Source organism: Chanodichthys erythropterus, chromosome 1 (assembly GCF_024489055.1).
Source record: "Chanodichthys erythropterus isolate Z2021 chromosome 1, ASM2448905v1, whole genome shotgun sequence".
In the NCBI taxonomy this organism is placed as follows: Eukaryota; Metazoa; Chordata; class Actinopteri; order Cypriniformes; family Xenocyprididae; genus Chanodichthys; species Chanodichthys erythropterus.
In genome coordinates, this window is record NC_090221.1 from 4,353,224 (window position 1) to 4,370,246 (window position 17,023).

Consider the following 17,023-nt stretch of genomic DNA (forward strand, 5'->3'; position numbering starts at 1 on the left):
GTTAATAATTATTGCCTTGTTAGTATCTGATTACTAAAATTTTACACCTGTCAGTCCTTGGGCTTTATTTTAACGATCTAAGCACATGGGCTGTGTCTGAAATCCCCCCTATACCCTTAAATAGGGCACTATTTGAGGGGACAGCCATTTGTAGTGGTGTCTGAAACCATAGTGGACGATATTAAGTGCACTCATTCAATCCCACAATGCACTGCAATAACAAGTGTACAACCGATGCACACTCAACGGCTAGAGAATAGCATTATGCACTGTGAGAGTCGCAGCCAGTTTAAGTTTCAAATGATTATTAACAGCAAGCACAAACTCCTTCAAGTGGACTATATTAGTGGAGTAATGTAGGGAATAGTGAATGAGCGTATAGTGGGCGATTTTGCAGGGCATGTCCGAATCCACTTTTGCTAGTTTGAACAACAGAAAAAATGGTCAGCACATTAGGTCAGGTCTTAATGAGTCATGGGTGTATTTTGGGCGTAATGTGCAATAAACTAATCAGAGTCTCATCTCCCATACCCTTTAAAAGCCAGGTGCGCTCGTGCCATGGCGGATTGCTATGGTGAAATAATACTCGTTTTCAGACCAGCATATCCATGGGCGAACAGATGTGCGCGAGTGCATTTGCTATTTAAACAACGTGGCGATGGACGTAAAAATAATAACTGCGTCAGGCTGAAACTAGCAAAAAACACTTGCGTCGCGCCTGGTGTCGCATTGTGCCGGATATATAATAGTGTTCATCTTGTATTTAATCTCCCTGTTGTATTCATCCCCGTTGGTTCTCATCTATTGTATTATGTTGTTTTGTATTCTCCCTGTGTTATCATTAAAGGTGCCATTGAATGTTTTTTTACAAGATGTAATATAAGTCTAAGGTGTCCCCTGAATGTGTCTTTGAAGTTGCAGCTCAAAATACCCCACAGATTTTTTTTAATACATTTTTTTAACTGCCTATTTTGGGGCATCATTAACTATGAGCTGATTTAGGCGGCCCCTTTAATTCCTCACGCTCCCCGCCCCCGGAGCTTGCGCTTGCCTTAAACAGTGCATAAACAAAGTTTACACAGCTAATATAACCCTCAAAATGGATCTTTACAAAGTGTTCGTCATGCATACTGCATGCATGCGTCGGATTATGTGAGTATTGTATTTATTTGGATGTTTACGTTTGATTCTGAATGAGTTTGATAGTACTCCGTGGCTAAAGCTAACATTACACACTGTTGGAGAGATTTATAAAGAATGAAGTTGTGTTTATGAATTATACAGACTGCAAGTGTTTAAAAATGAAAATAATGATGGCTCTTGTCTCAGTAATAAACGATGGTAACTTTAACCACATTTAACAGTACATTAACAACATGCTAACGAAACATTTAGAAAAACAATTTACAAATCACTAAAAATATCATGATATCATGGATCATGTCAGTTATTATCGCTCCATCTGCCATTTTTCGCTATTGTCCTTGCTTGCTTACCTAGTCTGATGATTCAGCTGTGCACAGATCCAGACGTTAATACTGGCTGCCCTTGTCTAATGCCTTGAACATGAGCTGGCATATGCAAATATTGGGGGCGTACATATTAATGATCCTGACTGTTACGTAACAGTCGGTGTTATGTTGAGATTCGCCTGTTCTTCAGAGGTCTTTTAAACAAATGAGATTTATATAAGAAGGAGGAAACAATGGAGTTTGAGACTCACTGTATGTCATTTCCATGTACTGAACTCTTGTTATTCATCTATGAGAAGATAAATTCAATTTTTAATTCTAGGGCACCTTTAAAAACTGCTTTATTCGTAATGCTTTCGCCTTGTGCTTACAGCCTAAGACTATGTAAGACACATTTTACCCCACTTTAACCAACATTTATGTGTGTGCTCATTAGAAAGAAAACAAGAGGAAACAAACAAACTACCAAAAACTAACACTTCTTTATAAGGTCAGATTTAAGGCAGTTTTTTCTGCCAAAAAGTTACTGACAAGATCTTTAACACCAGTGGACATCCTGTAATTGTGCCTCAGCGTGCTACAGTAAATGTTCAGCCCACATAGAGAGAAGTAACTCTAATTAGAGAGCACCAACTAAACTTTTGCATTTTCTGTAGAAAAATTCAGCAAAACTCAGCCAGGGTATTGCTAATGTGTTTGGAGTGGTTGTTAATGTGCTGCTGTGCAGTTGCTAGGGTGCTCCAAGTGGTTGCTAGGGTATTCTGAGGTAAGTCAGTTTATATTTGCACAAAGGCCTCTGAGAAATGTTACGACTGAATATAGAAAAAAAAACCACAAATCTGAATAAAACAAATTAAGAAACAAAGGTAGAGATGAATGACTTACATGAAAAAGAGATAAACGTGTGGAGCTGCTCATTGCTGATAGTTCAGTGCATATGGCAGTACCATTCAAAGAGCTATGACAACCATGATGCTTATAGCTCTGTAAATGGCGCTGCTATCTGCACCACACAAGTTCTTCCTGACCCTCTTCCTGTGGGTCTTTGCTGTGTCTTGGGTGCACAATAAAACCACTAACAGCCATGAAATAAAAACACAAATCAAAAATGGTACACCAAGATTACATTTGTCTTTTAAGAGCAAAGGTGTAACAAATAACTCATTTGAGCTGAAACATTCCCAGCCAAGGTTGAATCATATTCCTGCCATGAAGCCACTCTCACAGAGCTTGTATTAAAATAAATGAAACTTTAAATAATCAAATAATTTTAGCTCACTCACCACTGTGTAAATAGGTATATATATTCTATCAGCCAAATCCAATTATTTTAAAATTACCACCCACTGTTGAAAGTCATTATGCTGATTTAAATTAAACAAGATATATATTTTTGGTCACACTTTACATTAGGTGGCCTTAACTACTGTGTACTTAACCATTTGATCAAATGTACTTATGTGCACATGTTGGTTAACTCAACCCTTACCCCAAAACCTCTAAACCTCACACCTAAACTTCACACCTAAAATGTATTAGCAGTAAACATGGGAATTTCCCAGAGCCTCATGTAGTTACACAGTAAATCCTTAGTTTTGTAGGTATTTAATGTTGTGTGTCCATTTTTGTGTGCACTAAAAATAATTGCTGTAATAATAAAATGTGGACATTTGTGGATAAAATGTGTTGAAATGTCATTTTCTTTATACAAAATAGTTTATTATTTTTGGAAAAAGAAAAAAAAAATATGGCTATATATCTCAAAGAAGCTGCCGTGTTTTGAGTGTTTTGAGCACTGGGTAAGATCCATGTGCTCTTATTTTTTATTCGTGACCTTAAAGTAATGCAGAGCTCTTGCTGCCTCCACTTAATTACGGGAGCACTTGATATAAGCCACTGCTTCTCTACAGTCAAGAGATCAAAGACAATTTCACAGTCAAAGCTGTCTTGATATACAGGTTTGTGGGCTGCAAAAAAAAGCACCAGTCTTCAGTGTCACATGATCCATTAGAAATTATTCTAATATGCTGATTTGCTGCACATTTCTTAGTATCATTAACTATTATTATCAATATAAGGTGAACACAGTTGTGCTTCTTAATATATATTTTTTGTGGGAACTCTGATACATTTTTTTGTGATTCTTTGAAAGAAAGTTGAAAAGAACAGCATTTGTTTGAAATAAAAATCTTATGAAACATTACAAATGTCTTTACTGTCACTTTTGGTTAATTTTAATGGGTCTTTGATGAAAAAAGTTATTTCAAAGAAAAAAATATAAGCAGCTGGTTATTACTACAAAAAGTGTATACTGCAAAGACGATGAAGCTTATGATTGTTTGCAGCATTGCAGAATCAATTCAATTCACATTTATTTGTATAGTGCTTTTCATGATACATATCGTTTCAAAGCAGCTTTACAGAGAATGCATGTCAACATTACAATTTAAAGAATGCAGTTAGCAAATAATGTAATAATTTAGGCAATTAATTTACAATCACTGTTAGCAGTTTAACTGAAGGTAGAAGCAATGAACTCCTGGAAAAATGAATTACATATTAACAATAATTAGGATATAGAAATTTGCGAATGTGCAATCAAATGTCATCCAATCAAATCGAATGTCATCAAAAAAGCAGAACCAGGGCCAAAAGTCTTACCCTTATAACATTAGGACAGGGCTTGACATTAACTTTTTTGCTCACCAGCCTCTGTAGTTTTCCAAAGTTACTAGCCACTCAGCATTTTCACTGGCCACAATTTTGACATCAATACCATGGAGAAAACTGCCATATAGATATTTTTAATATTATATTAATATTATAATTTGGCTGCTGTCACTTTAAGACCTGACGCACAGATGCATTATACTGTTACACATGCGTTTTCTTTCTCAGCTGTTTATTTTCACAAAACAGAACTGACTGTTAACGTGAATACTTACCAAGACCAGCATTTTGACATTATTTTATGTGTATCTGACTGTTTAAGTGCAATAAGCAGCAAAAAAGAACTCAATTTATTACTGAGAGGCGGCTTTATGCATGCACACTGCGGGAATGAGTAAAATTATGCACAATACATGCAATCCCACACCGAAATTCAAGCCCTGTAACATCAACAATATTCATCCAGCGCAAATGAGAGAGGCGAGACGAGTTTGTGTGTCGACTCGCTGTCGGAGAGATGAGAGAGAGAGAAAGAGCAGCTGGTATAGTGTATTTATTCAGTGGAAAATGAGTATTGAAAGTGTTTCAGATATTTCAGTATTGATATGTGTTGAAAAATCAATATTTTTGACAATACTACATTTCACTTAGTTTATTATTTCAGATTCCTTTTTAAAAGACTACAATTGAAAAATAAATATATTTTATATATATATATATATATATATATATATATATATATATATATATATATATATATATATATATATATAAAATTAAACTCGCCAAAGTGGCTAGTAGGAGTGACTGTGTTACACTGCTGAAATCTCAAGCCCTGCCCAGCTCACTATCCTCATGTCCCCTGGAACATCTGTCCTCAAATGACGCAGTACCTTGTGTCCACAATGCCCCTAATAATAAGGCATCTGCCTTGCCAAACGTCTCATTAGAAGCAACGGTCTCTCGGCTCTGGTTTAGATCCTTTGTTTTCAATAACCTGGGCGGCTTGGCCATTGATTTGCTATAATAACAGTCAAATTACAAGAAGCTCAATGCTCTGAACATTTCTTAGCTCTGGATACATCAGCTCAGACAATTAGAAGAATATTGATGTCTAATGTGGGCTCACTCATGGCTCTGCACGATGCTCCTCCGAGGTATGTTTGTGCATGTCACGTTGGCACACTGGCACAGGGAGGAAATCATTCACTCTCAATGCTCAATAATAATGCTCTCTTATGCTAACACAGAACCAGCTGCTCCTGACTTCCTATTTAAAAGTCATCTTCTCAATTTATCGCACCTATTGATCTTGTGAACTGGGAAGAAAGCCTCAAAACTTTCTGAGGTGATGAGGCATCATCACTGCAAGTAAACATGAGAGAAACTGCAATTATTAGCAAAGGATAATTTAACAAAACCTGTGTTAGAGGAGTGCAGTCCTCACGTTTCAACCGCGAGCATGTGCTCATTAGGAGGAAAGCGGGAATGTGTCTCATGGAAACAAGCTATGAGCATAAGGCACCTCAATCATCATACTTAGATCTGTTTTTAATGCTTTGATATAGAGCTGTGTGATATGAGTAATTGCAAAGCAAGGCAGGCTGTACATCATGATATAGTTATTTGTGCTGGAAAGTGATGAAAAAATAGTTTGCTAACATTAAAACTAAATATGTACAGTATTGTTCAAAAAATGATAGAGTCTGTAAAAGGGCTGCCCCCTAATAGTCGACTAACTGACTCTCACATGATCCTTCAGAAATCATTATGTGATGTTCAAAAAAAACTTTCTTATTATTATCAATGTTGAAAACAGTTGTGCTGCACACCAGACAGTTAAAAAGAACAGCACTGATTTGAAATACACAATTTTTGTAACATTATAAATGTCTTTACAGTCAATTTAATGCATCCTTGCTGAGTATTTTTTTAAATAAATGTTGTAAAAGTATTGAGCATATTTATTTATTTCATGATATGTAATGCGGTAAATGTTGTGTTCGGGTAATTTTGACCCGGAGAGGATTTTCCTGTATCCGAAAATGTTAGTTAATGTTACTGCATTGGACTAAAATTTAGGGATGGGCATTTTTCCAAAATATTGTTCGAATATTTGGGCTCATAAAAAAATGAATATTTGAATATTCATTTATTTAAATGAGGTTAAATGAGAAAAACGTTATTGTTTATTCATCAATATTTCTGAACAAGCTTACGATTAGTAAGCAATATACACAACAAGCTTACATTATATCTTAAGGTTTTCTTTTAGTTCAAAGCATTAAACAATATGTGTAAACAGAAAATATTAAGAACAAAAGCATTTAATCTCAAGCAGCGCGAGCGGGAAAAACACTAATAAAGCAGACAGCGCCAGTTATTGTACAAAATGTTCAGAATACACTCGAGTCAGAATATGGTTATTGTGTTTATATTGTTTCACATGTTCATGTTGAGAAAAACAATAATATCCACATGCTAGAAAACGAGCCGTGCTGACAGATAATAATTCATAACTGTATGCTAAGCTAAGTTTCTAACAGTAGCACTTTGTTTTCTGTTCGCAAATATATCTCCCTCGACGAAACTTAAAGTAAGCAAATGTCTCAAAATCATTTTGCTATCAGTTAAGTTATCATCTTGGCTCACTCAGGGATAACATACAGTGATGGACAGCTGTCTTTCCTCATTCGACGGGTGTTTAGATTTCATGTGCTTTCTCATTATGGTGTTGATATTACGATAACTCGGTTTTATTAATTAATTTGATCAAAAGTAATTCCATTTTGTACGATCATTTTCATCTAAGTAATTCCAAACTTTGCGAGGCAGACGACAATATTATGTGACGATCAAATAAAATAAACTTGTTAAACACGCTCCGCAGCGCCACCTGGTGCATTTAGTTATAACTGCGAGTTTTAGTTATAACTGCGAGTTTTTGTGCTTAGGATTTATCATGGATTCACTGTATTTATGGCCAGCAAAGCAACATAGTAAAATTCGAATCGTATTTTATTTTTCGAATATTACAGAACGAATATTCAAATATTCGACCATTTGTGCGCACCCCTACTAAAATTTACTGACTTTTAACTCACCCAGAGTCTAACAACTTCCCAAATTATTTTCCACATTGTACTTTGCCTACAAAAAATTGCTTATAAATCTGTCATTATTGATGGCATAGTTGACAAAAAGATTGAATCCAATATTTGGTGATAAAATAGCATAAGTGATTTATAAGTTATTTTTTCTGCAGGCAGGACATTTTTGACGGGGAACACCGCAAGTGTGACTTTGTCAAATTTTGTAATAAACAAAATCAAAATAAAAACATTTCAAAACATTTCCTGGTTAAACAGTGCATTTTTTTCATATTTTATGTAAAATTGACAAAATAATCCACAAATAATACTTTTTTTTTTTTTTTTTTTTTTTTTTTTTAAAAACTGAGGTACATAAGCTCAGATAAATAAGGGCTACAATTGATCAGTTCCAAAAATACATATAAAACCTGTCCTAATTTAAAGAAAACAAGCGGACAAAAAGACTGAATCCAATATTTGGTGATAAGGTAGCATAACGAGAGATTTATAAGCAATTTTTTGCAGGCCCGTCATTTTTGACCGGGAACAACACAAGTGTTATAGGGTTTTCAGCACAAGGGATAAGTAATGTTAACAAACTGAACCTTATGTAAAAGTTCTTTTGTTTTAAATATAAACTGAAATTTTGATATTTCTGGATAATCCACTGAACTGAATATTTACAAATGAATGGGAAATAATCTCATTTGATTATTTGTTCTTTACATTTGAATTTCATGTAACAAAAGACGATTATTCATAATTAACAAATATCATGATACATGATACTGATATGTAGCACTTGTGTTAAAAATGAAAGTCTAATAAAATTCATAGTGCTATCTCCAAAATCTGACAATCTGATAACTGCATATCATCTGAAATGTACAGTAACGCAGTTGCTCACATATAAATAACACAAAGCAGTCTTACACTGAAAGCAATGTACCAATAGCATCTTTAATGTCCTATAAACATGCTTAGAACAATATTCCTGTGCTCAAAAAGCAGCACAATTCAAGGTCTCATATCATTTGAGGTGTTATTAGGAGTTTGCTCAAACCCCTCACCCTCAGAGTGAATACTATTAGAAGTGATGTTTACCTTTAGTAATTAAAAGAGACTTTTTAAATGAACATGTTATTTCAACCTTTTGAAAGTATCATAAGGAACATGATAATAGGGTTGCATGATTAGAGACAGGAATACTGAATGAATGAACCACCATTCACAGCGGCAGCAGTAAACAAAAAAGATGAATGATGAAAGTGTCATCATTGGCTCACTGAAGCATGAAATATCAGACGCAGAATAAATCTGCATTCACAAATACACACTTAAAGGACACGCACAAATACAGGCGCACACATTACAATCCATTAATCCTTTTAAATGGAGACATAACAGATGCTGAAAGAATACGAGGCGAAGTCAGATGCTAAAAGAAAGTGATGGGAAAGAAAAGAGTGTGTGTGAGTGTGAAAAGGACTCACTTGAGAACTCCCCACACAGCACTAGACAGGAACAGGCCTAGTGTTGCAGAACCAGAGGAGCAGTTTGGAGGCAGAGGAGCAGCCACTGGAGGAGAGGAGGACAGGGGGCAGCAGAGGGCAGCACACATGAAGGACAGAGAGGAAGAACAGGAGGAGAGAACAGGAAATGCAGGTTATTTCAGTCCGGATTGATTCAATGCATACTTTCAAACAACAAAAAAATGCTATAGGGGAGAGAATTAGAAATGTAAATAGAAGGTTTGAGGATTATATTGGCCACACAGACATAGATGCTTGAACTTTCTGACAGTTTGATTTGAAAACATGAACATCTGAGTGAGAATTTGAGCAAAGTAAGTCTTGACACATTCTTGCATCAGTTTAAGTGTGAATGACCCCTAAAACAGAACAGGCTGAAGGTTTGCGATCGGTTTTGTGGATGTGCACTACCATTCAAACGTTTGTGGTCGGTAAATGTAATATTTTTAAAAGAAATTAATATATTCATTAATTGCAATTAATTTTTTCAAAAGTGACAGTAAAGACTGTCAAAAGATATATTTCAAATAAGCAAAAATATTTTTTTCCACAAAAATATGAAGATGCGCAACTGTTTTCAACATTCATAACTATAAGAAATGTTTCTTGAACATCAAATCAGCATATTAGAATGATTTCTGAAGGATCATGTGACACTGAAGACTGGAGTAATGATGCTGAAAAAGTATGATTTTTTAAAAGTAATCATGCTGAAAACAGTTATTTTAAATTGTAATAATATTTCACAATATTACTGTTTTTATTGTATTTTGATCAAATAAATGCAGCTTTGGTGAAAATAAGAGACTTTTGAATAGTAACATAGCTTGAATGCTCTAGAATGTAAATATTGGTATTGGGTTAGGGATCTAAAAAATCATAACCGCAAGTGTATATGAGCTTACAAAATGAGAATGAGATATTGAAAGAAAACAAGAGGGAAAAAGAAAGAGAGAATATAATGTTTTAGAGCAGTGGTTCCCAAACTGGGGTACGTGAGGTGACAAAAGGGGGTATGCGAAAAAAATTCTGAATAGTTCATTTAATTCTACCTTAAAATAATATTAAAATCGAGCATGTATTTCTAACTGCCAAAATGTCATAAATCCAGTACATTTAACCAAATTACCTCATCATTTGCAGTCAAAAATGACTGTATCCTCACAAGCAGCATGCATATGATAGATTGCGTGCAGAATCTGCTGCCTTAAATCGCGCTAAATTACTGTCGTTCTCGACAATATACACATTTGTAACAGTAGGGATTTAGCACTTACTCGCACTTGAAGAACAAATATAGACACAGATAATGGATTCATTTCGATTTAAGAATCAAACTTTCTCCGATACAAAAATGCCTTGTGTGAGTTTTTGTATTTAATAACGAGCAAGAATGCGATTGTTCCCAAATATCCAAATGACTGCAAATGTGACATTATCATACAACAGGTCATTTTAAACACAGTACTGTCAGTATTTACTCTATTTTGCAATGAAATAATAGTTCTAACGTAAACCACAGCAGAACTACAACACACGTCTGTGTTTCTGCGGCTTTGAACGAATTGTGAGAGTCAATGATTCAATGATTCATTCACAGCCACTTGCTTCATTACTGAATGAATGACTCAATGACTCACTCATAAAAACAGTGACTTGCTGCCACCTACTGGCGGTTTTAGTTTAATATTTAAAAGTTTTACTTAGTTTTACCATCATTGCATATTTCTCTATTGAACATTTTTATTTAAAACATTATTTATTTTATAAAAGCTATTCATAAAGGTAAAAAAAATGCACTGGAAAATCAATTTAGGGGGCAAATATTGTCCTTTAATGGTAAAGGTGTGACTGCAGTCTAAGTGGAAGAGAGGGGATACGCAGAAGGATGGTAATCCCTTCAGGCGGTACTCCAAACTAAAAAGATTGGGATCCACTGTTTTAGAGAATATATGTTATAATTAGATCTGTTTCACTGCCTCTCTAAAAAATGCTGTGTTCAGCCTGCTGGGTAATTTTGTTTTATGTTCTTAGAGAAAATTTCCTGAGGGGAAATTTCTGAATGAAACTGAGGTTTGTATTACATTGTATTTCTATTAAATTATTACTCTACAAAAAGGAAAACGTCTGTAGTCTCACATTGCTGGGTTGCTGGGTTAAAAACAACCTAAGTTGGGTTAAATATGGACAAACCCAGCAGGTTGGGTTAAAGGGCACCTATTATGCCCTCTTTCTCAAGATGTATTATAAGTCTCTGTTCAAATATCTCCCTATTTGGGGGTGAGCAAAAACATGCTAAAAAATGGCTAAAAAAATAAATACAAAATTGGTTGAAAAATGAAAAATCCCTGGGTTTGTCCATATTTATCCCAGCATTTTTTAGAGTGTGAACGCCACAGTCTGCTTGGAACGCTAGCCTTCTAGAAACGCAGCATATGCCGGATCTACACGGCCGTCAAACGAATGTGTGACCAGGGCTGAAACACGATCGCTGTCATTTGTTATGGCAAGCTGATAATATGTAACAAAGTTTCAGTACGCTCCACTGACTATAATTGTTACGGGTGGCTGGTAGAGAGATGAGGCAGATACGGATTTCCACGATAATAGAGACTTTACTTCAAACAATGGCAATGAACAACAGACAGACACCTTAACAAAACAGAGAACGGACGAGGAGTGCAGGGAGTGAGTGCATTATATAGGAGTGCTAACAATAGAGTCCAGGTGCAGGTGATCTGTGATGATGAGGAGCTGACGAGGGAAGTGAGTGCAGGTGTGGAGAACAGGAGGAACATGGGAATTGAAGTCCAGGGAAACAAGGGTTCTGTAACAGTACCTCCCCCTCCCGGTAGGCGCGTCCTCGCGCCGTAGATGTAACAACCGGGAGGGGGGCGGGCGCCCTGGAGACCTCAAACCGGAGCAGGGGGATGAGTAGACTGGAGTGGAGGTCTCCAGGGCGGGCTCAAAAGCCATGGCGGGTCAGGAGCCGAAGGCAGCCATGGCGGGTCAGGGGTTGAAGGCAGCCATGGCGGGTCAGGGGTTGAAGGCAGCCATGGCGGGTCAGGTGCAGCGGGCAGCCATGGCGGGTCAGGGGCCGAAGGCTGCCATGGAGGGTCAGGGGCCGAAGGCAGCCATGGAGGGTCAGGGGCCGAAGGCAGCCATGGAGGGTCAGGGGCCGAAGGCAGCCATGGAGGGTCAGGGGCTGAAGGCAGCCATGGAGGGTCAGGGGCTGAAGGCAGCCATGGCGGGTCAGGTGCAGCGGGCAGCCATGGCGGGTCAGGTGCAGCGGGCAGACATGCAGCGGGAAGACATGGCGGGTCAGGTGCAGCGGGCAGACATGGCGGGTCAGGTGCAGCAGGCCGCCATGGCGGGTCAGGGACCGAAGGCTTCGAGGCGTTGAGCCCAGGCGTCGCTGAAGGACTGGCGGGTGATGGCGGAACCGAAGGCTCCGCCGACCGAAGCGCAGCCGGGGCTCCAGAAGGCCGCAGTGAAAGCAGAAGGACAGCCAACAAAACGAACACCGGGGGGAGTGAGGAGGCCAACTGAATCCGAGGGACGGAGTGACGGAGCGGAGACGGAGGAGTGAAGTCCAGAGGGGAGGGCAGGCTGATGAATGACCAAGGTGTGAGTGGAGGCAGGATGGAGACTGGTGAAGCTGGAGGACTGATGGGCAACGGTGGAGCAGAGGGAGGTTGGAGCCGGGGTGAAGGTAATCGCCCAGAGGTCCGAGGTGGAGATCTGGGCGAGGGGGCTTGAGGTGGAGGTGCAGTATAGACATGACTTGGAGGAGGCGGGAGAGGGAGGCAGGGAGGGAAAACAGTCTTTGGGCTGGAGAGTTCAATCACAGAGACCATACTAGGAGCGGCTGGCTCGGCGGCGGCGGCTGGAGCGGCAGGCTCGGCGGCGGCGGCTGGAGCTGAGGGCTCGGCGGCGGCGGCTGGAGCTGAGGGCTCGTGGGCGTCGGAGACTGGAGAACTTTGCTCGGCGTCGGAGACTGGAGAACTTTGCTCGGCGGCGGAGACTGGAGAACTTTGCTCGGCGGCGGAGACTGGAGAACTTTGCTCGGCGGCGGAGACTGGAGAACTTTGCTCGGCGGCGGAGACTGGAGAACTTTGCTCGGCGGCGGAGACTGGAGAACTTTGCTCGGCGGCGGAGACTGGAGAACTTTGCTCGGCGGCGGAGACTGGAGAACTTTGCTCGGCGGCGGAGACTGGAGAACTTTGCTCGGCGGCGGAGACTGGAGAACTTTGCTCGGCGGCGGAGACTGGAGAACTTTGCTCGGCGGCGGAGACTGGAGAGCTTGGCTCGGAGGAGACTGGAGAACTTGGCTCGGAGGAGACTGGAGAACTTGGCTCGGCGGAGACTGGGGTTGAGGGCCATTTCATCCCCTCAAATACAATTAAAATCCCCACAGGCACTGGAGCTGGCTCTGTGGGGACTGGAGCTGGCTCTGGAGATACTGGAGCGGGCTCTGGAGATACTGGAGCGGGCTCTGGAGATACTGGAGCGGGCTCTGGAGATACTGGAGCGGGCTCTGGAGATACTGGAGCGGGCTCTGGAGATACTGGAGCGGGCTCTGGAGATACTGGAGCGGGCTCTGGAGATACTGGAGCGGGCTCTGGAGATACTGGAGCGGGCTCTGGAGACACTGGAGCGGGCTCTGGAGATACTGGAGCGGGCTCTGGAGATACTGGAGCGGGCTCTGGAGATACTGGAGCGGGCTCTGGAGATACTGGAGCGGGCTCTGGAGATACTGGAGCGGGCTCTGGAGATACTGGAGCGGGCTCTGGAGATACTGGAGCGGGCTCTGGAGATACTGGGGCCGCTTTCTTCCTCCTCCTCCGCTTACTGGGCCCAGTAGCGGAATATGGGTCCAGCCTGGGGCAGGCAGGGAGTTCGCTGGAGGGGTATGCGGAGGAAGCCGGAGGTTGACTAACTGGCCCGGCCAACCGTGTTTCTGGATGGACCGGACGACAACACTGATCCTGAACCTCTTTCACTAAGAATTTGGAGCCATTCAACCACAAAATTAAATTGATAGTTTCGCTTAAGGAGAAACAAAAAACAGGTTCATCTAAACGGATAGTGTCGTCATCCAATCCATCCAAAAACAGGGAGATCAACTGAGCGTCGGGCCAGTTAGACAAGTAAGCAAGCTCAACGAACTCCTCCACATACCTCTCCAGCGAACGTCCTACCTGCAGGAGCCCGATAATGCGTTCGCTGGCTGTTAGGGTGAGAGGCGATGGAGGAGCTGGATCCAGGGAGCTGGGGAAAGTCTCCATTTTTTTGTTCGTGGAAAATCCGGTCGGTTTAGGTCCGTTCTTCTGTTACGGGTGGCTGGTAGAGAGATGAGGCAGATACGGATTTCCACGATAATAGAGACTTTACTTCAAACAATGGCAATGAACAACAGACAGACACCTTAACAAAACAGAGAACGGACGAGGAGTGCAGGGAGTGAGTGCATTATATAGGAGTGCTAACAATAGAGTCCAGGTGCAGGTGATCTGTGATGATGAGGAGCTGACGAGGGAAGTGAGTGCAGGTGTGGAGAACAGGAGGAACATGGGAATTGAAGTCCAGGGAAACAAGGGTTCTGTAACAGTAATAGGAGAGCTGTTGATTTAGTGCACTAATGTTGCAGCTTTGGTCGCGCTATGTGTTTGATGGTTGAAACTTAAATGCCTGACAGATGAGATGGCACAAGGTAATACTGTTTTGTATATAACTTTTCAAAAATAAATTTATAAGATTGCCATTTAATGAACTGGATCAGCCAACTGATATCAGTTTTCTTTCCACAGATTCCCATTGGTTGCTGTCTCTGCTCCTGTCTCTTCCTAAAACATTTACTAAATGTTTTTGAATATTTGATGATTATGAAAGACTGACTGGCCATTGGATAAAAAAAAAAAAATTATATGAACTGTTCCTGTCAGAGATATTAGAGTGCATTTTTATTATTTAAAATGAAAAACCAGTATCAAATTGACTGACCCCACACTGATTAAAAAAATCAATCCAATATTTACCCAGATTGGTTTGTTTTTAACCCAGCATTTTGTAAAGTGTGTAAGAAAAGTAAGTGTTATCCTATGGGGTGTTGTAAATGATGCTGTATTGTGAGTTTATTAGCTCAGAAAGTGTAAGGTTATCATAACAAATTAAGAAATAAGCAACCAAAACACATGCAAGGCAATGTAGATGTAGGCTGGGCATGACAGTGAACAAACTGGGACAACTTTGATACGTCACCACTTGCTACTCATGAAAAAAGACACACTAGATTTCAATGTACACACACAAAAAAATCGAGTGCTACTGAATTCCTCAATAATATATGAAAAACGTTAGCATACATTTGATCCCACTTAATGCAAAGTAAACACCTCTCAATGAATGAGAACTTGACAGATTGCCACAGCTTTTATGTACCATGTAAACAGCTTATTTCCTGGTTTTAAGTAGGTGACACTTAAAATACACAGTATCTATGGTTCCTCGTTTGTTGGCTTCATAATAGGCCCATAACATAAATTACTCAAACAGATGCTTGCAAGGGACCCAGGAATGATTGCATGACTCACTGTGCTGTGTCTCATAAAGGTTACGGATCAACAATCACTCTCCAAGCTGATGATAAGGACACCACATATATGTGTGTGTTAAAGCAAACAGTGCTTACGCATCGACTTATAGACCTCTGTAATGAAATCCTAACCCCTGTCTTTAAAAAGTCTGGCATCAATAAATACAAGTGCAAATCATCTATCCCTGCAGAAACCTTAAGCCAAGAATAAGAACTCTGAAGGTGCACTGTGGGTAAATTTATCCATCTCAGACGTCACGTCTTCAGTTAAAGCAATACCAGTTTCAATACAATGTAAAGGTGGCTAGATTAATTTTGATGTTTTATTAAGTGTTAACAATGACAGTATGTGGTTTTTATAATCAATTAACACTGCTTTTGTCATTTTTTACAAGATGGACAAAATTTATCACCAAAAAAGTAATTCAGTTTAGATTTCGGTTTTACCGAATTACACTTTTTGTTATAACAAATGACAATATTTTCAAACGATGCTAACAGGCTGATATCTAGCTAAAAGGACAATCAAACATGTTATATTTAGTACAAGTTTTTAAAATATTACTACATTTTCCATGTTTTACCGAATGACCTGATGTTTCGGGACATGCGTATGAACAAGTGAAAACACAAATTTTTCAAATTAGAGTTAGTTACTTTGCTTCAAGGCAATGTGGTCCTTTACAGGTGTCTGAATGATGTCACATCCTGTCACATGATACTGACCGCATGACTTGATCTGAAACGATCCCTTTATATTGGTTACTCCGAATGACATCAATAAAATTAATTTTTTTGGACATTCTTTCTGATAACAAAGCAATGACTTCTACACATAATTTTAATAATGTTTTGCACTATGTTGATATATGATGTTATAAAATCATGCCAGAATAAACAAAAAAAATATACACATTTATTACATTTTAAGATATTTTAATCATAAATGAAATGGCTGTATCGGCTTTTGGACGTTTAAACCAAATGACACTTCAAAATCTTTAAAATACCTTTATATAACAAAATATAATTAAAACCTTTTGGATTCAATAAAAGAGATCAAGTTATACCACCTTACTTACTTTGGATGTCATATCTTTGCTTTTTATTATTATTATTAAGGCCTTTAGACAATAAAAATGAACCGTCACGTCATTGACCCAAATATTGCAATCATACAATCACCTAATTTCAATAAAACACTGTAATAATATTAAGATCTTCATTTAAGCCTGTCTTCACCCCAAAACTATGTGAAAGAAATAAACTATATTTTGCATATAAAAATAAAGCCAGTATTTAGAAAAAATATTGAATGTATTGTGTTGTTATTTTCATGAAAATTAAGCACATTACCTCCATATCTTCATTAAATTAATATGCAAACTGTTAAGGATACAATATAATAGTATTTGTTGCTCTCCTTTTCATTTATTTAATTTTTTTATTTACCTGTTAATTTAATTGTATAAAATAAAAAAATGATCACCATAATGAGACATTATTGAAACAATTCTAAGAATAATGAAACATTAATGAGAATAATGCGGGGGGAAAAACTCAGCAGAAACATTCTGGGACTCATTATGGTAATGAGAATTTGATGGGCTTAATTGTGATGCAAATAAAGTCACAATGCATAAAAAAGGTCCTAAAACCTAT

At 38.9% G+C, this 17,023-nt stretch overlaps 1 protein-coding gene across 4 annotated transcripts in view; it reads right to left on the minus strand.

Moving 5' to 3' along the window:
• Positions 1–17,023, minus strand: part of LOC137020079 (5-hydroxytryptamine receptor 4-like) — a 139,900-nt gene that overhangs the window by 32,978 nt on the left and 89,899 nt on the right. For 2 of the 4 annotated variants that reach the window (XM_067385308.1, XM_067385300.1), the window contains exon 7: positions 8,728–8,812. The exons of the other annotated variants lie outside the window; for them this stretch is intronic. In XM_067385308.1, the coding sequence (XP_067241409.1) occupies positions 8,749–8,812 (64 nt within the window). In that variant the 3' untranslated portion in view covers positions 8,728–8,748. The remainder of the gene's footprint in view (positions 1–8,727; positions 8,813–17,023) is intronic. 4 annotated transcript variants of the gene reach the window in all.